Source organism: Vulpes lagopus, chromosome 4, assembly GCF_018345385.1.
Source record: "Vulpes lagopus strain Blue_001 chromosome 4, ASM1834538v1, whole genome shotgun sequence".
NCBI lineage: Eukaryota > Metazoa > Chordata > Mammalia > Carnivora > Canidae > Vulpes > Vulpes lagopus.
The window spans coordinates 79,864,572-79,890,355 of record NC_054827.1 but is presented as its reverse complement, the minus strand read 5'-3'; the positions used below and the strand labels follow the sequence as shown (position 1 = coordinate 79,890,355).

The 25,784-nt window shown below is 36.6% G+C and overlaps 1 protein-coding gene across 17 annotated transcripts in view; it reads right to left on the bottom strand.

Annotated features, from left to right (window-relative positions):
* The window catches only part of MEF2C (myocyte enhancer factor 2C), a 171,845-nt gene that overhangs the window by 8,234 nt on the left and 137,827 nt on the right, over nt 1-25,784 (bottom strand). For 12 of the 17 annotated variants that reach the window (XM_041753817.1, XM_041753807.1, XM_041753806.1 and 9 more), the window contains 5 exons: nt 23,290-23,337; nt 5,686-5,858; nt 4,031-4,054; nt 3,018-3,147; nt 2,065-2,200 (listed from right to left, as the gene is read on the bottom strand). In XM_041753817.1, coding sequence (XP_041609751.1) covers nt 2,065-2,200; nt 3,018-3,147; nt 4,031-4,054; nt 5,686-5,858; nt 23,290-23,337 — 511 coding nt within the window. The remainder of the gene's footprint in view (nt 1-2,064; nt 2,201-3,017; nt 3,148-4,030; nt 4,055-5,685; nt 5,859-23,289; nt 23,338-25,784) is intronic. The other 5 variants (XM_041753823.1, XM_041753818.1, XM_041753819.1 and 2 more) reach the window with 1 other exon arrangement.

Here is a 25,784-nt window from a genome sequence, read left to right as displayed (position 1 = left end):
ATGGGCTACTCCCTCTCAAGGAAACTCCTTTTGAAAAAGCTACCCGTGTGTGTGTGTGTGTGTGTGTGTGTGTGTATGTGTGTGTGTGTGAAACAGAGAGAGAGAGAGAGAGAATGAGAAAGAGAGGAAGGAAGAAAGGAAAGGAAGGAAGGAAGGCTGGCCCAAATTAGAAAGACTGGAAGGGGTATCCTATCTATTTGAGGGATAAGGAAAGTGATTAAGTGCAATAAAAACTCCTAGACTTAAATCTGAGTCAAATTATGCACCATGAGAACCTTTGTTGAAAGAAACCGGAACTACACAAAATGCTTCATCCTTGGCTGACGTAATTTGGTTTCTCTCTAGGCCAGTTCTCTCCTTTCTCATTGACTGAAGCCTTTATTAAGGGCAGCAGAGAATTGGATCCTTCCCATGTAATTTAGGGGACTTTTAAGATTATAGTATAGTTAAAATACATAAATAAATGTGTTTTATATATATAATGCAAATTATCAAGTGTTACTAAACACAAAGAAAGCCATATTCAGAGAAAATAATACAGCTTTTGACATTGATAATTTCTTTTTTTTGACATTGATAATTTCTAAGGAAATTTAGTCCTCTAATGGATGAATTTTGTGAAAAATGAGAAGTGAACAGCTGCCTTTACTTTTGCCAAGAAGCAAGTACAGTGGATTCACTGCTTTGCCACGGCAGTGCAATGCCGCATGTATGTGTTTTAAGATGGCCTGGATGGTATCGTGCAGTTAGTGATAATTAGCTTAAACAGTTATTGCAGTAAGTGTCTACTTGCATAGTTAACAATTCTGAGAAAATTTAAATCTCCTAAAAAGAGAAACTCTGTTGCTGATTAATATTTAATAGATCTTCAAAGTTAATCTTTTAAGAAAGCACAGCAACAGTGTCATGTGAATTTATTTTATTGCTTACATGACAGGTCAGGTTTTCAACAATAAGGATTAGTGAGCAGGATACACATAAGCAAACAGTGAATGGGAGAAGACTGCATTACTGGAGCACTAACCTAGGTGAAATCAATTCAACAAGAAAGCTAGGAGGGCACGGAGGGTAAGAGATGAAGTTGTGATGTCAATCAGTGATCTTTATTCTAATCAGTGTTTTATTCTCATTATGTCTTTAGAAACAGAAGTCTAGAGCTAGCTAACTATTTTAGCCAAATGGCTCAGAAGAAAAGCAAAAGTGAGGCAGATATATAGAATGTTTCTAAAATATAAACTCTCATGTTTCAATATTTTATACCTCCCTAATATTTTCTTCTGAAGATTAACTGCAGTTAGTAAGTTACTAAACTTAAAGTCAGATCTTTGATTCACATTTTAAACTTAAAAAAACTCTCTGTTTTACAAGTAGCGTGAATTACGAATTCGGGGCTTTTTAAAGGTTTGAACATTTCCATAGATAAACGACAGGAGTCATTTTTTTCCAATAAAGACATTTCTCAAAATTACCACAAGGGGGCAGAAATACACATATTCTGATTTCAGAAAACAACAGAAATTATTTTTATACCCAAATTTAGATAATTAGTATATGTATGCATCTATACACATATACTTATATTTGTATGATATCTATAAACATATAACCTTATGAGGAGTATTTTATAAACATGAAATCAATAGAATAGTAGGTCCTACAAATACTAAGTTAAGATTAGCATCCATTATGTGGTGAATGCTGAGTGATAAGGATTCACAAATATCTCAAAAATTTAAAGAACTTATAAGTGTCTTCTTATGTCCCACATGAGCTATATGAAAAGTTAACTATGAAATTTTTTTCACTGATTGAAGTGGAAACCAATATAGCTTAAAACGATAGGGAAATAATTTATCTCATTATCACAGAGCTCCGCTCCTCTTAAAATATAAGAAAAGTAATATTTAACCTACTTGAAAAGATACTGATCTGATAATTTCACATTTTGATAAAGTAGAATTTTACATCTTTTAATGGGACACCAGAGCACAGTATTTAGAGACCGCTTTTGTCATTCAAGAACACATTCTCTAAGTGTTTTATAAAAGAAATAATATTGCTTACCCCAGTTGACTGAGGGCGGATGGCGGCATGTTATGTAGGTGTTGCTGTTGCCAGCCAGTTACTGACCCAAGATGAAGAGCGCTGGCGGTGTTAAACCCAGACAGAGATGACAGGTCTGCACTACTCAGAGAGTACTCTAGAACAATAAATAAAAATTGAAGGAAAATGCTTAATTTGAAAATTATCAAACGGCAAATAAACATTTCCAGTTTAAAAATATTCTATTAGTATTATTTAATGATTACTGTAAATTTTCTTACTTTGGGGGCAGAAGGGCTGATAAAGCATCAGGAGCAATTTTAATTTAAAAGAGATATATCAGGGATCCCTGGGTGGCGCAGCGGTTTGGCGCCTGCCTTTGGCCCAGGGCGCGATCCTGGAGACCCGGGATCGAATCCCACATCGGGCTCCCGGTGCATAGAGCCTGCTTCTCCCTCTGCCTGTATCTCTGCCTCTCTCTCTCTCTCTCTCTCTCTCTCTCTCTGTGACTATCATAAATAAATAAAAATTTAAAAAAAAAAAAAAAGAGATATATCATATACCCAAAATAAGTATTCCATGAAAGCTTTGAAGTACTACAGCTTGCAAAATTGGTTTATTAGAACTACAATCTGGCACTACAGTATATATGTATTTGATGATCTAGAAATGTTTTTTAAACAATCCTGAGAAAGTGAGCTTTCTGCTACATCAAAGAAATAGTGGCTCATTTTCCTTGAATCTGGTCTCTTACATTGAATTCAGGTTGGGTTAATAAAACTTTCAGTCACTTAAGAAAGAAAAATATGGATATTCACTTTGTCTTAGAAACAAATAGGTAATGGTATGGTCTCTGGACACCACAGGTACTAACTAAAGCTTCCTAATAGACTAAGAGGTACTATCTTTTTTTAAATCTTGCTTTTTAATAAAAAGTATTTAATGTACTATCTGAACATGGCAAAGCTACTCACCGGTACCATATGTTGTTGAAATGGCTGATGGATATCCTCCCATCCCTTGTCCTGGTAAAGTAGGAGTTGCTACGGAAACCACTGGGGTAGCCAATGACTGAGCAGACTGGGAGTTATTTATCCTTTGATTCTTTTAAAGTAAATAAAGAGACATTATTGATACAATTTTTTAAAGTTAAAAATGTTAGATTTCAGTACTAGTTTTGCATATAAAGAGATAAGTTGGTACAAATCTCATGAAATTAATCATTTAACATGTGTCTCTATGAACTCTGCCAACCCTATCATTTACAATCCTTCAAGAGACCAGTTGTTGCCATAGTAACCCATTACATCAGTATCTCCTAGGCAACTGAACTAGTAACAAGTACCATAAGCTTTATTATGGGTAAAAAACAGACTATGTTGAAAACTGATGAAATATGTATACTGTACTCCATTGTTTCAGTTTTTATTCAAATGCAAATTAAAAAAATTAAAATCAACCACGGTGGTTTTTATGCTCAGTTCTATACGCAGCAGAGCAGATGGGCAGAAGTTCATGCCACACTCTGACCAGCAGGTGGTGCTCTGACCACTTTTTTCAGATTCATCTAAACTTCCCTCCGAAGGAGAAGGCAAAGCAGCTAACATGTATATTTAACTCCTTACAGCAAGAAGATTAAAGATTCACATACATTTAAAGATCATGAGACATTAATTCTTAGAAAAATAAGCATCTTCGTGGTTTATACAATTAAGGAAATTATTTTTGTTAGAATTTTACTATAAGTCCTAAAATAAAATTGAAAACATGGTCTTCACTTACAAAGGCTGAGACAGAAAAATAAATAACCTGACATTCTTTTCACCTGTGTGTGATACCTGAAATTAATGGCATTTAAATATGGTTAATGTTGACATACTATGGCAACTTCTGAAATCTTCCCGGTTTACTAGAGCCACTCCACCTAAAAGTCATCTTGGGTTTCTCCTTACATGTGCCATTTAAGGGAAGTACTCTTACTACTTACCAAAAGCAGGTCGACATCCTCAGACTGAGAGCATGGGGAAGGAGTTTTATTAATTAGTGTCTGTAAATATTTATAATTGGGCAAAATCTTTTCAACAAAAGGCAAAGCATTTTCTGATAGACACAACAGTTTAAACAATTTTAAAACCCAGACTCTACAGATAACTCCTTACAAAGACATTCTTTGTTTCTCTTAATGAGCTGTTTGTCTCAAATGTGAAGACAATCTACCCAGTTTTCTGCACAGGTCAGTGTCTCCACCTTCATTATTTCAGCACCATGTTTTGAAAAAAAGAAAAAAAAAAGGCTGTACTCTGAAACCCCACTTGCCGGAGGAGGGGGGAACTACACCTGGCTGCTGGTGAGAGGCTGGGCTGACCACTCACGGCATCCCTGGGAGAGCATCAGCTTTAAGGAACTTGGAATAAATCTGCTGATAGAGACAGCCTGACATGCATGGCCCACACTGCTTGGCTATGGCCCTGTGGGAGGTTTTATTTATTAGACCCAGTCTTTTCCGAAGGGAACGTTGCATATTATGTGATTTTTTTTTGGTTGATATTCAAAATTAATCTGCACTGTGCCATAATAAACTAATCAGCTTGCAGGACTGTTTTACCCTGAAGCTTGCCACAGAGCACAGAAAGAAAAAAAAGAAATGTGTTTGCAGAATGATCTAAATTTGTCTACTGAATCTTGGTTTTAAATGTTCTCACTCTTAAGCAAAGCTAATTTGGAGAACACTGATGTAAGTCTCTTTGTTGTTGAATTTGGTCCCACAATTATTATCTTTGTCTTAGCCCTGCAGACATAGGAGAAAGAAAAATGATAGAGTCCAGGGATATTATTTATATTTCTTATTTATTTTTTATTTAGTTTTTCTTACAGTGCCCACTTCTTGATGTAAAATATAACCTTTGTTCTCAGAATGCCTAGAATTTTAAAACGATTTGCTTTGGAGAGGTAGTTATTTGCATGAAGCACATATATGGGAAGATGAATTGAGGCAGTGCACAGGCATATGCTATATTAAACATTATCACTGCAATATACTCAAGAAAAGAATGGCCAATTCATAGGAGAATGTTCATTTAGAAATTATGGAAAAGATCTTTGGTTGTCAGCACCTTGAGGACATAACTAGTTCAATATTATGAAAATCTGTTATAAAATTCCCTATTCTGTGAGTTTGATTCTACCATTGGTCAAACTCTTTGTGTCAAACTCTTTGTGCCATAAGCATAGTAATAAGTAATGATTCTTTCTAATTATAAATTGGAGGCCTTAAAAAGAAATGCTTATTTATTTTATTTTATTTTATTTTATTTTATTTTATTTTATTTTATCTTATCTTATCTTATCTTATTTTATTTTATTTATTTATTTATTTATTTATTTATTTTATTTTATTTTTTGCCCCCAAACAGGAGTTTTATAGTGGAGCTTATTGGATTTTTTTCTTTTTTAACATGGAAAAGGGAAATGTGAACCAGTTACCAGAAATAATGGCTAAATACAAAGTGGGCTCCAGCAATAGCATGGATATGTTAATTTTCTGGGAGCACCTAAATAATTCAGAATGTTAGAAAAATACAAAAATAGCAAAACATATACAAAACATTATCAACATTTATTTAAAATGTAGTGTCACATTACCACTGATGGCATCGTATTCTTGCTGCCTGGTGGAATAAGAACTCGGAGATCTGGTTTACGGTTATTCATCCCTAAATTCATGGGGGGAGGAGATTTTGCTTGCATATTCTTGTTCAAGTTACCAGGTGAGACCAGCAGACCTGGTGAGTTTCGGGGATTGCCATATCCGTTCCCTGTTAACACGAAACAACGAAAGCATTCAGGAAGAAATCTAGACTCAAGTAGGATTCTAGAGAATACACTCTACAAGATTAAAAATAAAAGCTTAACAAGGTAAGACATACAACAAAGTCTGTAGGATGACCAACAGCCTCTATGTAAAGAGTAACCCAATCAGTGAGTTTTTAAATATTCTCTGAAGATTAAAAATGTTTAATGAGAAGAGAGCTAATATATACCAACTTGCTCAGAAATCAGCATATATTTTTTTCCTATTAAAAATTCATGAAGAAGGTCAGACCTGTGTTCAGGGTCTAAGGAAAGCAGAGTCGGTCCTGCACTTTAACTGGCTAGCTTGGCAGAGGTCTGGCTGGCGTGACTCACTCTTTGGGTTCAATGGTTTGGGTTTTATTTTGTGTGTCTGTGTGTCCTTAAGGGCGCACCATAAGACTATAATTTCTAGGACATGCAGGAGGTGTATCCTCTTTCACAGTCGGCTATTGAGTCCCCGTTTTCTTGGAGTGGTTTCTCCTTTTGGTTTTCTTACATCTGATTTGCCCTCCTCTCAAGTTCAGCTCATGACCTGAAGGCTTGCTTTCCTGCTCACGCAGAGTTTCAAAAGGCAGGATTCCTTCTTAAGAGCTGAAATGAAGGCATGATGCCTCCACTGATGTACTGATTCATCAAGGCACAGAGACAGTCATCTGATGTGGACACTGCAAGGTTTTTCGTAGACATCTGATGTTCAAACCCCTAGTAATAGAACTGGAGAGCTGAAGGATGCCATTTCTCATAATTCAAAATATACTTCTCCGTGACAGAAGAGCTATGGGGGGAGGTGATGCAAACTTAGCTGATGCACAACGTCTTCTGCTGGCTTTTTCCAATGCCTTTGGAGAGGAAGAGAGACCCACCACCCAATGCAACAATCTTTGCTGGAAAACTAGATAGGTGTTTTCTGAAGGTCTCCAAAGGAGACAGTCAAACCTCAGTGTTACGGTCGTAACACTCATTATCATTATCCCGAAGCCCAAGTGTCTATTACCCCAGGACGAATGATACTGTGCGCTACCCTGTGGGGAGGCAAGGACATACCCCCAGTCCTCAAGGCCCCGCAATTTCTTTGTGGTAATCTAGTATCACGCATGTGTGAAATGTGCCAACCAGGACAAGGCAGCCTAGGGAGAGGTGCCTACAGAGTAATCCAGATTAAGCGTTACCCAGTTCCCCGGAGGGAAGAGATTATCCACTAAAGATTCATCTAAGAGGCAGGAATTGATGTGGGCCTTGAAAAAAGAGAAGAGACAGAAGCTGGGCTTCTGACCTGGCTCGGGGAAAGGACGGAGGTGGGAATTTATGGAGTCAGAGACACTGTGAGCAAGCTCATCAGAAGGGAACTCATGAAAAGAAAGAGGAGTGTCGAAGACCTTGGAAGGACATGGAGATCTTGACTTCCAGGCTGACACATCTCGGGTTTAAAGGTGGAAATGCAGACCCGTGAAGGTTGCAGAGCAGGGGTGGAACACAGGCCTCTAAAAGTGGACAGAGAGATATACTGGCATTGGGATACCCTGTCATTTGGAAGGTCTGGGAGTATGAAGCAGTCTGGAAACTATAGTGATGGCCTGAGCTAGAGGCAAGGAGGGTGTGGGAAGGCAAAGCACAGGTATATTTCAGGAAATATTTATGGAAACATCCTTTGAATTAAAATCCATCTGAGGCAAACTACAGAAAGCACATTTGTTCTTCATATCCCATTCATTTACCTGTCTCATTTTATGCATGAATAAACAGGCTGAATATACAACAAATAACTACAAGATTAAATCTGTCAATTGGGTCATCCGTAAAATTTTCCAAGTTACTGGGGCAAAAAATAAAAATAAACGAACTCCCCCTCCCCACCAAAACATGTGTCAAGTACACAGTAGTTTCTTAGGAAATGTTGGTTGAATTTGAATATAAATTACTCTTCTATAAGAAAACATCACCGAAAGTAGCTAAATTCTCTACAGCTGGCTAAATATGTCAAAAGCCAAAATTTTCTTTTCCAGTTAACCTGGACAGGTTTTGGTGGCAAAAGTTATCACATGAAAAAGATACATTTACCTAGTATCACTAGGACAGATACAGAGAATGTGCTTACGTACAAAAATGTTTGATAAAATAGAGTTCATGTTTAATATGTCTTAACTGAATCATTCTTGTGAATATGTTAAGGCTCTAGTTTTAATTAATATATTCTACTGGATAAAAAGAGACTGAGGAAACCAAGAAAAAATTTGCACTATACTTTGTCAGCCGAAGTTCAGTCTGAAACACTCAATACATATGTCACTTAACTCTTAAGCCTGCGTGAGATCTGGTTTAAATAAACAATTAAATGGAAAATTAGGTGGGTAATTTCAAAAGAAGGGGGGAAAAAGTCAGTTAAGCAGTGCAATGAAGCTTGAATAGATCAGAAGAAACTAAAACCCTGGCTTGGTAGATGCCAATACTGGTTTGCATGGAGGAGTTATTTTGCTAAAAGGAAGTAAAACCGCTTTGTGAAATGTGTTGTCCTGTGATATGACAAGCACTGGGCCAGTGTGCGAAAATGGAAATGCTTCACGGATGCTCTGAGAAAAGGTTTTTTTTATAAAATAAAAAAAAAATTTTTTTCTACAGTAAACTCTCTGAGAAATTCCAACAAAGCCTCCATCTCTCTGCCCACATTTTTAAACAATGATTTAGGGCAGCAGGAAAAAAAAACAGTAAACATGCATTATAGTTTTTCATCCAATAAATGCCTCAAAACTAAAAAAAAAAATGGATTTGAAAAGCATTCTATTTTTCTCTTGGAATATTTCCTGTTATTTGGAAATTATGCCATTTTAGAAGATTAGTCACATATTTTAAGGTGTTTACATATTGAATATAAAATATTTTGAACCACGATGACACTTCTTAAATTCACATTTTTAGAACATAAAGTTATTTTTAAGAACAAATAAATTCTGCCTTGTACCGGTGAATTTCTGCTGTTTTTAGCATATTGTGCCAGCTAGCATTTTGGAGCCGTATAATAACCATTTCTGTTTCCAGCCACCAAGTTGTTATTCTTTTGGCATAATATAGATTCAGGAATGCAAGACTGTGGATCCTAAACCAGCGATATAGAAACCTATCATTTGAAAATCAATGATGAATACATGCGTGTGGTTTACTGCTAAGAAGAGCCTGCATTTAAACTGGCTTGGAAACCGCGGGCCTCCTCCTCACTCAGAACGCTGTGGCCTGCGTTGAGGCTGTTGTCCTACCTTAAGATAAATTCACCAAGGAGAATGGTCTCATTCAAAGTCAGGGGTCTGGGAGGTGGGCAATACTACCTCTCAATAACCTCCTAATATACAGACCCAACCTTGCTTCATGCTATGTTTTAAAGTTACCCTTCGTCTGGACAATGATCAATTCAGATGTGACTGTATGCAGATGTCACATTCCCCTGACCACTTAAAAGCACAAAAATTATAAAGCATGAGTGAATGGATTTCCTGATTATAGATTATGAGAAAATGAAGAACAGACCAACTTTAGAGTCAGTTCATTTTATAGTTTGATTTGATTAAAAATATTGTTTCACATAAAATACAACAATTTAAGCATTCACAATATAATTTTTATGAAGGATAACAGAATCGACCTCGATTGGTTACAAGTTTCTAAACATTCATATTAAAACTAGTGTAAATATACAAGACTTGAAATGTGGTGTGAGGAGAAAAAAATTTTTTTTCTCTCTAGTTAACTTGAAAACACTTGCTGCTTTTTTTTTTTTTTTTTTTATTGACTCCTATTTTAAGAAGTTGTAAATTCAAAGAACATATTCCTGGCTTAAGATGTTGTGAGGAGGACATTTTGCCTTGTCCCACAGAGCTCAATTGAGCAAGCATGTAGTTCTCTTTGAGCCCAAAGTTCTAAAACTTTCTCTTACTTGGGTGTTTAGACATAATCTCTTCACTTTTCTCCCCTAGGACTTTCAATTATAAATACAAGCATACAAAACTAATAAAAGCACGAAACAGATACTAGCCTTTTTGAACCAAGGCTAATTTTTTCATTATTAAAATCTTTTTTTCAGTCTCCCAAATTGTCATCTTTGACTATTCCAGCTTCCTCTTCCAGCTCCCTCTCCAATCAGATATCAAAACTTGTTTTCTTCAGAAATGCCTCTCTCCATCTCCACTGCTACCATCCTAGGTAAGGCTTTCAGGATAAAATTCCTTTCATTTTATCATGGTTCCTGGTCTCCAGTTGAAGGGTTCTTCACCAGGCCTGAAGATGGGCTTCACAAAGGTTGTGAGTTCCTTAAAGCTGTATGCAAACTTTTGTGCACACATGTAATAGTAAATCTCATGTACAGTCTCAAGATTTTCTCTAAAAATCTTTCTGAAGTGTTGCTTCCATTCTGTTACTTTTTCAGACCATACTTAACGCTGTTGGGTCAGTGCCCTGCTGGAGTCTCAGAACTGCGCAGAGTCTGACCCCCCCACCCCCCAATCTCACCTGATTTCCAATTTCCACACCCAAGCTCACAGTCCTCTGGATATGCCGGAGTCTTTGCTCTAGCAGTGTCTGCTCTCCTGTTTAATTCAAATTTGTTTTAAGAATCAGCTAGCACCCCAACTCTTAAATGTGAGTTCAGACAACTCTGCCCACCTTGAACACATTCCCTTCCATCCTGCTGCAATTAGAGGCAGTGATACACACAGAGGGCTAGCTCTTTAAGTGCTCCAGATGCTTGTAAAACAGACAGACTATGCTGGAAAAATTAGGAGTTATTCAGGAATGGCGCTAAAAGTTAAGTTACTGAGGGAGTATGAGACGAGAACTGAAAATGTAACACGTAACTTGCTAATTTCAAATATCAAGGGTCTCTCCTCTATATGCTACTTGAGAACATTTCTTATTTTAGATAATGATTACACACTGATGACCAAGTACACTATTGAGACAAACTGCTCATCAACCATATAATATTAAAGTCAGGAAATCATGCAAGTGCCCAACTACTAAATTTGTTTATAGAGAGTTAATTGAAGCTTCTTTTTCACTTGTTGCACCTGTTAATCATTTCACAGCACATTACCTTAGTTAGCTAACTGCAAGTGGTAGAATCAAATAAAGTAGAAATTTTCCCTGATGAACAGGAAAACTCTGAGGCACTGGATCTTTTCTTCTACACTGACGAGTGCTTATGCTCACTGCCATAGGTTGTCTCTATAAACCTCAAAAATAATTTACTCATACAAAAAATGCCCACCAAAGGATGGGCTGCAAGATATCCCATGGTGGAAGGGTGGTAAGTAAGAATGAATAGGATTTTATTAGGTGGTCCAGAGAGAGACTTCCCAGGGAGAAGGAATGCATGAAAGATCTGAGTCACGGCTGTACTGGAGAAGGATGAGTGTTCCCATGAGAATGGAGTACCAGTGGTTTCAGAGTATGCAGTTTTCAGAAGCTGGAAAAATAGGCTTGACTAACACAAATCTCTCAGATCATGTTAGCTTTATTTATTTATTTTTTTTTTAAATTTTATTTATTTATGATAGTCATACAGAGAGAAAGAGAGAGAGGCAGAGACACAGGCAGAGGGAGAAGCAGGCTCCATGCACCGGGAGCCCGATGTGGGATTCGATCCCGGGTCTCCAGGATCGCGCCCTGGGCCAAAGGCAGGCGCCAAACCGCTGCGCCACCCAGGGATCCCTTATGTTAGCTTTATATTCTAGAATTCACACTGAAACTTCTGCTACACTTCGTACTATAAAGCAGGAGCAAAGTTATAGTTTGTGAATGGCAAATGACATCCTTAGCTGTCCTTTAGGACTATAGTGTCAGGGACGCCTGGGTGGCTCAGTGGTTGAGCATCTGCCTTTGGCTCAAGGTGTGATCCCAGGTCTGGGAATCGAGTTCTGGACCACATGGGGCTCCCTGTGAGGAGCCTGCTTCTTCCTCTGTCTGTATCTCTGTCTCTCTGTGTCTTTTATGAATAAATAAATAAAATATTTAAAAAAAGGAATAAAAAAATAAAATAAAAAAAGTGTCAATGGAAGGGGCAGATTAGAAGTTAGACTGCTATAGAGAAGCTAGTTAGGACACATCTGCCCTAGATCACGTGAAGAATGAGACAGCAGGCACAGGAAGATCTACAAGGCAGATGGGAGTCAAGGGCAAAGGAGGAGAAGGTAGGTGATTCCAGGTTCTGGTGCTGAGGTCTTCATTAGAGTTCCTCCAACCATACTGAGCCTTAGTTTTTTTAGCCCTAAGAAATGATTTCATTAGCGTGAGAGAATCATAAAAGTAATCTGAATCAGACTCTCACATACTTGTCTGAGGCAGCCATCGCCAACATGACCATGCAATACTATTAACAATATCGAACACTTATGGAGTCTTATTTATCAATAGTATCAACAACATCAAGCCAATGCACTGAGGACCCAGAACAGTACCAGGCACCTGATAACTGCTATATAATTGTTTGCTATTATACATGGATGTAAAACATCTTTATTCTTTGCAATGACAACCTTGTCAGGCACGAATAGCATCCCTGTGTTACATAATGAGAAAGCTTAACAACAGAGAGGTCCGGCGTCTTGCCCAACGCCAAAGTGCTATAAGCTGGTAGAGTAGTGATTTGAACCCAGCAGTGTGCCTAGAGTCCATGCTCTGAAGGATAGCAGTCCCCTGCTCCCTGAGAATTGGTCACACTCTGGGATTTTGAAAACTCTTCTGTGTCATATCTCATTCTAAAATTATAGGAATGTGAAGGAAGCAGAAAGAAGTGAAGTGGGAGACCAGGGATGTGTGACCCAAAGGGACTTCCTGAGCCAGAGGTGATGTGGTAGCTTCAGGAACACAGCTTGGCCATCATCAATGGCATTTCTGGTTGAGAAAATGCTGAAATTATACAAAGAGGCACAGAATGGTGGTGTTCTAAGCTGTATTTCTGGTCTCCTAGATAAATAAATATTTACGAATAGGAAGTAGTGGGCTCAGCAACACTAAATGCCAGGGCAACTGTTTAACTTTCAGTGTGCTATTTTGAGTGGATGATTAAATATGCTCTTCAAGGTAGATTTTGTAATATTTTAGTCAATAATATCCCCTGTAATGGAGGTTAAAGATGTTTACCTACCTATTGTCAATTTAAGAGACCAGCTTCCATCAGAACCACTTAACACGACAGTGAAATGCTCAGTATTTTACAGTATCTGCTATTAGTTGTTACCTGCAAAATAATTTCTAATACATTGGTGTATGAAACTGACTTTATTTAGTAATCTGTTAATGGTATATCTTATTTTCTGGAATTTGGGGCAAACTGCCACAGGAAAGTACTCAGTTGAACCTCTGATATATTGATTGATTTTCTGCTTTTACTTCAGCAAAAGGTTTTACCAACCCATTTTTTTTCTTTCTTTCATTAGAACAATCTGAAAACATTTATAGCATATTGTCTTGTTATACTTAGAGTCATCACATACATAATAAGGCCCACTACCATCAATTAATTTTATATCCGCGTTTTTAAAGGTTTTAGGGTAAGTTAGTTTTCAGTATCAGGACATTGTTTTGTCTCTCAAACATACATCTTTTCACAGAAAATTACTTTAAAATTGTATACAGTAAACTTGCTCATACAACCCACTACTCTACTGGAAGCAACGCATTTAAAATAGTTTTTAGTGGAAAAGTATGACCTTCTAGAATTCAGAGTTATGTTCACTGTGCCCTGAATGCCTGAAACCCTGCTAAAAGTGCTAGAAACTATGTTATTTAGCTATTGTGAATCACATTTTTTTTTTTTTTTTAGGGAAAAGGAGATCTTTTTCATGGGATGGCTCTAAGGCAAAAGGCAACCACAAAACATCTGGAGGTCAGAAATCTGGGAATGATGAAAATTTTAATATGCCTCGTGTGGAATAGGGGCAAAGCAGATTTTCTGATTCTTATCCTGGTAAAGACTCCTGATTACAGATTCTTAAACACAAAATCAAGTCTCCATTCTATCTGAGGGTTTCTCAGGGAAATAATATAATAATGCATAATGTTAGACTATGAAGAAACTCCTGTGAAACCTCAGTGTCTTTTGTGGTGTATTCTTAGAAAAATACTCCAAGAATATACAAAAGCCAAAACTATTCATGGCTCTACCAGTTAGAGGGCAGTAGACATTCTAAAAAGAGCTTGCCTCTTCTGCTTGACCATGTCACCCTGATGCTAAACCAGACCTTCACGGATTTCATATCTACTCCATTTGTCCTTGATATTTCTTGGACATGTTTTGTTTAGTATCTTTTGTGAAATTAACAATCTATCTGGCAACTAGATACTGAACATTGAACATTCAACACACACAACAGGCTCTGGACTATGAGGCAGAAGTAAAGAAATGTTACTTATTACTGAATTATTTTCCCAAAGATTGAGAGTCTGGATCACAAAGCAGGGTTGTTTTGGCAAGCCAGTCCCTCGTTTGTCCTAACAGTCATGTGGGTCAGGCATTATCATCCCAATTTTTGACAGATAAGGAAACTGAGGTTCAAGGAGCTTCTGTGACTTGTCAGTAAGGGACAGCTTTGATTTGAATCCAAAACACAAGCTGCTTCCACTACTTTATTACAAAAGCCAGATGTTTCAAATTTAGAATGTATCCTTGTATTTCTCTGAATAAAAACTCCATTTGCAAATAAGGAAGAATTTGACAACCTGATGTTTTCAATGCACAAAGGCACTCAAAATATCATTCTACTTTGAGTACTGATTTGCTGAAGGGATAGTTTTTAATTGCATCATAAAAATGATACTGAACCTTGCTATCTTAAAAAAAAAAACTCCACTTAACAATGAATGATAGATTTATGACTCACTTAATTGTTCACTTCTTGAGATTTTGGGGCTGTCTCTTTGCTAAAAATGAGGGGGTGTCTTCATTATTGACACAATCGTTCATTCTTTCAGTCATTTTTATAAACAAAAATATTGAGACAGTACAAATTAGAGAGAACGTGACATAAGAGAAAGAATAATTACTTGTGGTTTTAACATTTACACAACTGCTGCAAACACATTAGAAGATGATAATGTTCAAAGTGAAATGTGTTGCACTGCACTGCATTGCACTCCTATTCTGCCTCGGGTTTCTTAATATATCCTATTTATTCCCACCCTTGTGTGTAGGGGCCACGGGAGACATTTCTGTGAAGCTTACTAGTGCACTACTCGCTTGCTACACATTTAATAAATATTACTGGGATTGCATTAAACTAAGCTTCACTTTTTACTTAGGAAATCAAGAATATAGATAATTATAATACTGACAATGCTAACATTTATTAACAAGCACTTACTCTGGTGCAGAAACTGTGCTAGGTGCTGCTTTGCATCATTACCTCACTTAATTTTCACAATACCTATAAAATGGGTATTCACAGACTTTTCAAGGGCAATAATGTCATCCCTAAAATAACTTAGATACCATGTATTTTCACTGGTTGTTTTATTTTTCTGAATATCTGCCTCTGGAGTATTTCCCCAAATCACCGCTTGTGCAAAAATTTTGCTCCACGATTTTCCAGGTTATCTCTGAGTTGCTTAGTATTAAACTAAAGGTTCTTTCTTCATGATTGTCATGTAAATTAATGTTATGTTTGAATATGTAAATTGACCACAGATTTAGATTTGCTATTATTAATATCTTAATAATAACCTATATTAAGATAGCAGGCTGTTTCCCCCCCATACTACAAATAGGGCATAATCAGTTCTTTAGCATATGGACGTTGTAAATGGAGTCTAAGGTCAAGAAATTGTGAAAGAAGGGCACAGTGTTTAGTAAAACAGTTAACAAGTTAAATATTAAATTCAGTTAAAACAATTAAAATGGAATGATAATAAGTAAACCCAGTGGATACTGAAGCATCCTCTGGACACATAATAGATTACAAATTGAAACTGTTTGGTACAATATAATTTCCTTTAGTTTGAAATATACTAAAGGAATATATCTGATTTACTCTTTCAGAGACTTCATCAGGACTATAGTCCTCTTTGAATCGAAATTTGAGTGAACACACCATGTAAGTCCACCTGTAAAATTTAAGTGGCTGGCAAAAGTCTGTCTAAAAACAGCAAATTATACTCTTGGCCAACAGCCTTGAAGCCCCAAAAAGTCCCTGGTAGGTAAAAAGTTGATTTCCAAAAGAGGGGCTTTTTTGACCACATCCCTTCTTCGGCATCTACTGTCTATTGATGCACAATTTCATATCAGTAATGATTTTGAAAAGAGCTTTTCTTTCTGTATTATCCCCGAATAAAATCTTACAGTGATGACAAAAACAAGGACAAGAGAAACCAACTGTGTATGAGGAAAAAGAAAAATGCTGAATAAAACTAGTATTTTAGGAGGAAATATTAAACTGCTTGTATTAATATTAAAAATGACCAAAGTTTTATGATCAATCATGCTCTTGGGTAAGGTCAATGGATACGAGCAAAGAGGCAAATTTTCACATTGCTTTACTGAATATAATAGGAAGATGGGGATACAAAACATACAAATTGTGAGGTCAGAAATCATGATACATAAAGAGCTTTAAAATCTCCTAAACACTCAGGGTATCTGGGTGGCTCATTCGGTTAAGCGTCTGCCTTTGGCTTAGGTCATGATCCCAGGACCCTGGGATTGAGTCCTGCATTGGGCTCCCTGCTCAGTGGGGAGTCTGCCTCTCTCTCTTTCTCTCTGCCCCTGGCCCCTGCTTGTGCTCTCTCTCTCTCTCAAATAAATAAATAAAATCTTAAAAAAAAAAATCTACTGAACGCTCAAGGAGCTGTAATTTGAAATTTTGTTTTTCCCTGTGGAAATCAAACTCCTTATGAATTAAGTTAAACTAAAGGTGTCAAAAGCAGATTTTTGATATCCTGACCTAGCCTGTAATATTGTTCACTAGTCTTTTCTTTGACCTGCTTCTTCCATTTCAACATCAGCCCCTAGAAAATGGCGTCACGGTACAGCTTTATTTATAATTTTTCAGGTCTTGTTTATGGGAAATGGATACTGATTTTTTTGGCAATGGCTAAGTATCATATGCTGTAGATCATCCAATTAAAAGGACTAAGTATTTTTTTCCTTTAATAAATCTAGATAATAACCTTGGTTTGAGTTAAAAATATCACTGTTACTTAATTTCATAGATAATAATAAAGAAATGCTGATGGATCTTTATCTATGTTTTGGGTGAACTCCCAAGGTAAAATTGCAAATAAATTCAGAATTTTTATTCAGAATAATTCAAACTTGCAGAATATTACTTTCAAAACAAGAATCCACCTATTAATTTGGATTTTTTTCACATGCTGCTTAGCAGTAGTGTAAAAAGTACTATAAAGTTATGTATTTTATACTTGTTAGCATATTTTTGTTAAAATAGTTTTCTTGAGTGCAACTACATGACATCCATCTCCCTTTCTTGAATATTACGTTGTCTGAATCTGTATACTGTTAGGTAACAAAAAATGTAAGCTTGTTAAAGCCAATCCTTTTAGAGTGAAATTTTAACTACGTTAGTGACACTTTGAATCAGTGAGTAAGATATGCAGAGAAGTTTTTTGGCCGATAAAAAAGTCAGCCAAGAAACTTTTGATAAGTATCCTCAAAACCAAATACTTGCAAAACAATGGTACTGGTACACAATAATTAAACATTGTTATGACTTTTTCCTCTTCTCAGTCCTATTTTATATTATGCTAAATTTTTTTTTTAAGATTTTATTTATTTATTCATGAGAGACGCAGAGAAACAGGCAGAGACACAGGCAGAGGGAGAAGCAGGCTCCCTGTAAGGAGCCTGATATGGGACTCAATCCCGGGACCATGATCATGCCCGGAGCCAAAGACAGATGCTCAACCGCTGAACCACCCAGGCGTCCCTAAATTTTTCTTTTTCAAGACTAAATGAATTATAAAAAAGTCATATAAGTGAAGTTCTATGATTATATAATCATAAAACATTGCCTGTAAAGATATCTGTGTCTTATCCCCAGTGTGAGTACCAAGTTCAAAGGTTCAAAGTCACAGCCTAAGGCTATGCTACATGAAGGTCCTTTCAGGGCCTAGAAGCTAGGGTTCCTTATTCACGCCTCAGTGATTTATCCACAGCAGTACACTGCCACCATCAAGTTTCCATGTATTTAGCTGATATAAATTAAGCATTCCAGAAGTGACAATGCTTGACAACCAAATGCATAAAATAGTAAACAATTAACAATCAAAATAAGGAAACAGCTGTTGGTTTCTTTTTTATAAAATTATATCTAATTTACAATAAATGCCAATTAAAATTATTAACCAATATACATAAATCTCCTTTGCCTTATCATCAAATAGCTATGTAGATTGTAAAATTCTCTTAAATTTTCAAAGAGATTCCTAAAGGGTTTTCCTTTCTTCTTCTCTCTCTCCCTTCCCTTACTCTCTCTTTCTTTTGTCTCAATCATGAATCCTTGAGTACACTGGTGGTTTCTACTTAATAAAAAGCAACTATGTTATCAAAGAGCAAACAAAGGGTACTAATAGGATAGTGAATAATCCAACACAAGGCATTGGTGTGTATGTACCACATTGACTGGTACACGCAGAAGAGGTCCTGAAAAGGAGCCAACACAAGGCATAGCTCAGGGACTGGATGGGAAGGTGCTATATTTTATCATCAAGTTGTGCTGAAAAAGAGAATGCTTACCTCTTATTTCTATTAAATCTAATGATTATGAAAATTCAACCGAATTTGATCTTCAATCATCAATCACCACTAAGATTAGCATGTTTTTAAAAGCTTTAATTACAGAGATATGACAAAATGTAATTTAAAAAGCAGTGATGACTCAGGCAGCCTGGGTGGCTCAGCCATTTAATGCCACCTTCAACCCAAGGCGTGATCCTGGAGACCCCAGATCAAGTAGCACATCAGGTTCCCTGCATGGAGCCTGCTTCTCCATCTGCCTGTGTCTCTGCCTCTCTTTCTCCCTGTGTCTCTCATGAATAAATAAATAAATAAACATTTTTAAAAAATAAAAAAGCAGTGACTTTTGATTTGAGTTGTTGAGAGAAAAGGACTAAGTATTGGATGAATAACTGTGAATTGAAACCTAGAGATGTCACCACTACTAATGTATTATGACTTACTGTATACTTCCCTTATACCAAGAGTACAATGCCATCCTGTTACTTTTTTATTAGTTTCCCTTCATCTGTGAAATTGTTTCAGTTAAGTGATAAGAGGCTTATTATTTTAAAAGGTGATTTGTGATGCTCTGAGGTACCAACCCACATTTCGTTTACTGCTATGTATCAGTTCTTTAGAATTTCTATTAGGTATGTTAGAAAAGTTAGTAAACTTTATTGGCCAATGGTGCCCCACCATTTAATCAAATGATTAATTTTGTACACTCATGTGTAAGTGTCAGAAGAATATATTATTTTGTGAATTACAGATTGAGGCTCCATTTTTTCATATTTAAAATTACATTATTTCTTTGAAGTATTCTTGTTTCACATCAACATTATTAAACATCTGTGACTAGTAGATCAATTTTTCCTTTATTCAACTAACAAACACTAACTGAGTATCTGCCATGTGCTATCTCTTATGTCTTGAGCTGGGAATACCAATTCAGTAAGAAAGAGTTTGCCCCTCAGGGCTGAGTGTCCAGAAGAAAAATGCGTGTCCCGACACTGCAATTACAATGCAATGAGGTAAGTGACGTGGGCACGGGCTTCCGTGGGAGAAAACAGAAGAGATGCATAATTCCTTCTGGAAGAAAGGATTTCCTGAATGACTGAACTGAATGCTGAGGGATGACAAGGAGTGCTCAGGAGCAAGAAATCAGCTGAGGGAAAGGAGCAATTGGAATGCATACAAAAGGCAAGTGGCCTCAACACTGTTTGCAGCACAGTGAAGTGGTTAAGGGCACAGACTTTGGAGATACACTGCTTGGGTTCTACCTTGGACCATTACTTAACCTCTCTCTGTCTCAGTCTCCCTGTAGGAAGGGCAGAGCACGCATATCTACTTTAAAGAACCATTATGAGAATAAATGAGTTACTTTTTTGTAAAGCACATAGTAAGGGCAATTTAAATGCATGCTATTATTAGAGTGCAGGGTTCTTGCTGGCTGTGGCAGAAGGAAAGGTTTAAGACTGGAGAGGAGGGCTGGGCCAGAGATAAGAGGCTCACGGTTAATTCTGAAAGAGATGGGAAGCCATTTCTGGACTTTAGGCACATGAATGATGACCTACAATTAGTTTAAGCCTTTGAGAAAGGCTAATCAGTCATGAGGGGACTGGAGGGGGATGCAATGTGAAGCAGAGAGACAAATTAGGGCGCTCTGGAAACAGTCCTGGAGTGTTGCTAGGAGCCTGAACCAGGGCAATGAGACAGGAATGGAGAGAAAGGAGTAGATTTAGGATATACCTTGGAGGCAGAATTGGTTAAGACTTGATGGGAAAGTTGTTATACTTTATCATCGAGCTAAGCTGAAAAAGAGAATGCTTATCTCCTTGATCTCTTAGTATTTATAGGCACATGCTAATTGCTAAAACTTACTTCCTTTCTGTGTGGTACTATCTCCTTTTTACAAGTTGAGATGATGTGATTTTGAAAAAAGTTACAAAGACAGAAAAGTATTTAATTATGTGCCCTTGGCCTCAGAATTTCTAACTTTATCAGAGACCTTGAATTTCAATGGCAATACTCAAAATTTGGAAGATATCTTTTGGCAATTTTGCTTTAGTTTTCTTTTCTGAAAATGCAGAGACATTCTGGCTGGCTTGCTTCCCCTGGTGTTATGTGATTCTCTGACATCAGCATAGATATATTCAGCTTTGACACATGATACTGGCGGGTTTGAGAAAGAAGGGGAAGATGACCGAGCCTGTAGCAGGACACGACAGCTAAGCTGAAGTCTACTAAATGGCATCTGCAACAGGTGTTCTGTGGAACCAGAGTCAGAAAGGGCTTCTTCCTCTATTTTTAATAAATGGGGAAGTAACTCTTTCACAAATATATAGAAACTGGGAAAGTTGTATGCCCACGGCTATGAGATACATTCATCCAGATATAATGCTTATTATCATCAGGGTAGAGCAACTGAGCATCTTTCTTTTTATTTCCTTCTATCTTTGAAATAGAAGATTCTCATGTCTATGGCAAAGGTCTTGATGTGGGAAGATAAATATGCTAAGCTCATAAGACTTCTTTACTTCAGTGATGCTATAGCCATATATGTGGCTAACTTTTACACTTACAAGATTGAGTGTCTTCTCTGTCCCTGGAGGGCCATTAAACTTAGTGGGCTGTCAGAGAATTGACAATGACAACATAATTGAACAACCAAACACTTCTTATTTTCAATAGAGAATCCTAAAGCATTCTAGCTATTAAGCAGAAACAAGAGTCTATTTCCATTAGGGCTGAGTAACCCATCCCCCCCATATGTTTTTTACTACATCTAATAACTTTTATCACCACTATTGGTGGAGCACTGAAATACTGGAGAAAATATCATAACATCTAAACCATTTTTTAAAGTTATCTCTTTTTTGGTCTTTGTGACAATCTAGTTCTTGGTCCCCACCATTCTCTCTAACCAGAGTTTTGGCAGAGACTCGAATCCAAGCAATGTTGCTCTGGCTTTGAACTGGTTTTGTAATTTTGAGACTGTAAGCCTCAAACTATTTTTTTGGGGGAAAAAATGAGCACTTCATTTCAATGTCCAGCAAAATAATATATCAAGTTTACTCACTACTTTGACTCTATCTAATTTTTAAAAGGCAGATAAAATAGGAAGTTTGTGCCATTGATTCTGTTTGTTAATTCACTCTGTAGTTCTAATAGTTTTTCTTCAGCACTAGTGAATTAGTGAAGAACCAATATCAGAAGTGAGAAACATTACCCCCAAATGGATGCATTTCTAAAAATGTTTTTGTATGTTGATTTTCTTTATCTTCTTTCTTATAATTAGCAGGCTATTATATATGACCCTGGAAAAATATTTTAATTAGCTTGTCCACGGATATTTCAGTAAGCTTGAATTTTTTTGACATTTCAAACATAACCTTCTGTCATTCATGCCTGTCTCCTACTATTTTAAATGTATAGCATGTTCCAGCTGCAGGAATTACCATGGTTACTTGTTATGCCAATAGTAACTGCGGTTAGCATTAAAAACTACTGTGCTGTCTTACCTCTGCACTGAAAATGACATCAATATCTCAATAATCACAACAATGTGAATTAATATGAAACCCTGGAGAAGTGTGACTATAAGATGGTTGGCCATAGGAGAAGTTCTTAAGAGCTAAAATACATTTAATGGCTTTTTGGGGATACACTATTTTCATATTCTCTAAGAGTTGATTTTAATGCCAAAATTGGCTTTATTTTATTTTATTTTTATTTTTTGGTTTTATTTTATTAACAGTATTGTTGAATGTTTAAAATCTCACTCCCTCCTTTTTATTTATTACATTTATTTTTTTTACATTTTTAAAAATGTATTCATTTGAGAGAGAGAGAGTGTGTACAAGTAAGCAAGCAAGAGCATTAAGCAGGAAGGAGGGGGAGAGGGAGAAAAAGAGGAAGAAGCAGACTCCTTGCTGAGCAGGGAGCCCTACGTGGGGCTCTATCTCAGGACTCTGGGATCATGACCTGAGCTGAAGGCAGATCCTTAACTAAGCCACCCAGGTGCCCCTCACTCCCTCCTATTTTATTTTATTATTTTAAAAAAAAGATTTTATTTATTTATTCATGAGAGACACAGAGAGAGGCAGAGACATAGGCAGAGGGAGAAGCAGGCTCCATGCAGGGAGCCTGATGTGGGACTCGATTCTGGGACTCCAGGACCACGTCCTGGGCCAAAGGCAGATGCTCAACCACCGGGCCACCCAGGCGTCCCACTCCCTCCTATCTTAAAATGTATTTTCCTTTAGAAATGTTACAGGAAAAAAAAAAAGAAATGTTACAGGAGTTTGGTACTTCTTTGGGTGGAAAGAGATTCACATTTAACATGAAATGATTAACAGAGAACTTGACTGGCAAATCTTGCTAAAGGTACTTCTGAGTTCAGAGATAGTATCTAGTATTAAATTGGTTTATCAGAGCCCTCAATTCTGATTATGTGGACTAGCTGAGGTTTGATTAAGAAAACTTCTAGTTAATAGTCTTCTTCTAAATTACTATCCATCCACTTCTGCTTCATAAAAATCCTTTAGAAATTCTTGGGGCCATTTTTCTTTCTATGCATCTCACAGATCTCTGTACTTTGTTCAACACTTACTTCCTGCAAATCACCTAGTATAGGAACCCTGAACAATGATCCATGTTGTAATACAGAAGTTTCCTCTCACCTGCACTGGTGCCTGCACCGGATGTGAGGTCTCCACCCATCAGACCACCTATGGATTAAAGACAAAGAAAGATCAAAAGGAGAAAAGGCTAAAGGTCCACAAAACAACACATTTTACCTTTAGCAACCATGTATTTTGGCTCTCCCAAGGGTCCTAAATTTGAATATTACCTAAGTTGGATGGCTGACATTTGTTTTATTATGACATGCTGTGCTCAAACATTAAACCTACATTCAATCATTGACATTTTGCAGGATCCTAAGAAAGTTTACATTAAAAAAATCCAGTGTTTAAATGGTCTCTGAATTTTTATTTTTGGATGTTTATTTTGGATGTTTAGAAAGTGGAAGAAAAAGGAATAAGGTTTACTATATGTTGAAATAGCCATACATTTGATATTTAATTCTTTGAGAATATGTTTTATATAATTAATTTTGTAAAATGCTAATTGTCCAGAACTTTGGTCATTTCATGAATCTACCCATAGTGAATGATCTCATTTACTACCTGAATTTTCCTTACTGACATAATAAAAGTAAGTTTCACTGACTACAAATTTAGAAAGATATGCTTATTCACTGCTAACTTAAGAGTATATTAAAATTTGGCAATATTTAAATATGACAGCTGGGATGTTTCCATAGATTTTTTTTTAAGATTTTATTTATTTATTCATGAGAGACACACAGAGAGAGGCAGAGACATAGGCAGAGGGAGAAGCAGGCTTCCTGCAGGGAGCTTGATATGGGACTTGACCCCAGGACCCCAGGATCACGCCCTGAGCCAAAGGCAGATGCTTGACAACTGAGCTACCCAGGTGCCCCTCAATAAGATATTAATATAAGAATTACTGTTAGTTTTAGCCAAAAGAGTAGAATATCAGCTGGGGTGCTTGGTGGCTCAGTGGTTGAGCAACTGGCTTCAGCTCAGGTCATGATCTCAGGGTCCTGGGATCAAGTCCTGCATCGGGCTGCCCACAGGGAGCCTGCTTCTCCCTCTGCTTAAGTCTCTGCCTCTTTCTATCTCTCATGAATAAATAAATAAATTTTTTTTAAAAGAATAGGATATCAGCTGGACTCTTTTTTAGAGAGGGAGAGGAGGAGGGGCAGAGGGAGAGAGATAGAGAGTCTCAAGCACGCTCCACACCCAACATGGAGCCTGATGTGGGGTTCTACCTCACAACCCTGAGATCATGACCTGAGCTGAAATCAAGAGTCAGATTCTTAACTGACTGAGCCACATAGGTGTCCCTCAGCTGGATTATTTTCTAACTGGTACTAAGTGATAGTCTATAATTATTAGTTAGTTCTGGTTTTGGAATTTGAAGAAAATGTTCATTATATTTTAAGAAACATTTATATTTCCAATCAAATAATATTTTGGAAATAAAGTATGGAATTTAAAAAATAAACGAGCATGAATTTATCAAACAGGAAATTCAACTGCCTTTGAATATTATCTGAAAGAAATAACATATGGTTATTGAAAATTCTTATGAAAAATTTTAATCATATTCAAAAGTAGAGAGCATGGCATAATGAAGTCCTTTATATACATCTCTCAGACTCAAGATTTATCAAGATTTTATTATTTGGCTGATTCTGATTATATTTTCTATATAAAGTTTTTGCACTAAACAGTAATACATGTTTAGTTTTAATTAAAGGCAGATACTGAAGTATTCTCAAGGAAAAAATTCTGTGAATAAATTGCATTTAATACAATTATGTGTGCCTAAGACTTATTAAAAATTTCATATGGAGCACTTTTTAAAAATAAAATTTTATATGTAATGGTTTGCTATATATGGTTTAGAAATACTATTATTTTTGGTGCTTCTTTTGCAAATATAAAGGAATTATTTGGTTATATTCAATATACATTTACTTAGTTCTGATTGTTAAGCTAGCATATCAGGAGGACTTTCTTCCCTTTAAGATTCTTTAAATCCAGTGGGGAAATAGACACATATTCAATATAGCACCCATCACATTGTATTTTGCTTGATCTGAGTATGAAGAATAAGTGACTTTTCCTGAGCAATAATTTCTTTTCTCTGGGACACTGAATTGAACACCAGTTGGGATTTCTTAGAGATCTTGAGACAAATTTGTGGCAGGTATATATGTTCTTATGATGTGCTCTTAATTTCATTTCTAAGTTTTGTTTTTATTCTATACTTCATAAGTTACACTATTTTATCATAGTTCTTTTCTGCTTTAAGTCCTTTGTGGTATAAGTTTCTGTATAAATAAATGAAACTTGACCAAAATAATAAATAATTACATGGCACAAATGCTATCAGAGGACACAGGGGAAGATTTCACAGAAGAGGTGATATCTGGCTAAGAGGAAGAGGGAAAATAGCATTTTAGGTGGGAGAAGACCAGAAGGAAAAGAATGGAAACAGGATATTTGACTTTCTGTTTGAGAAAGTATGCGGTTAAAATATAGCCGCCTGAGAGATTGGTGATAGTCTGAACAGATAAATAGCA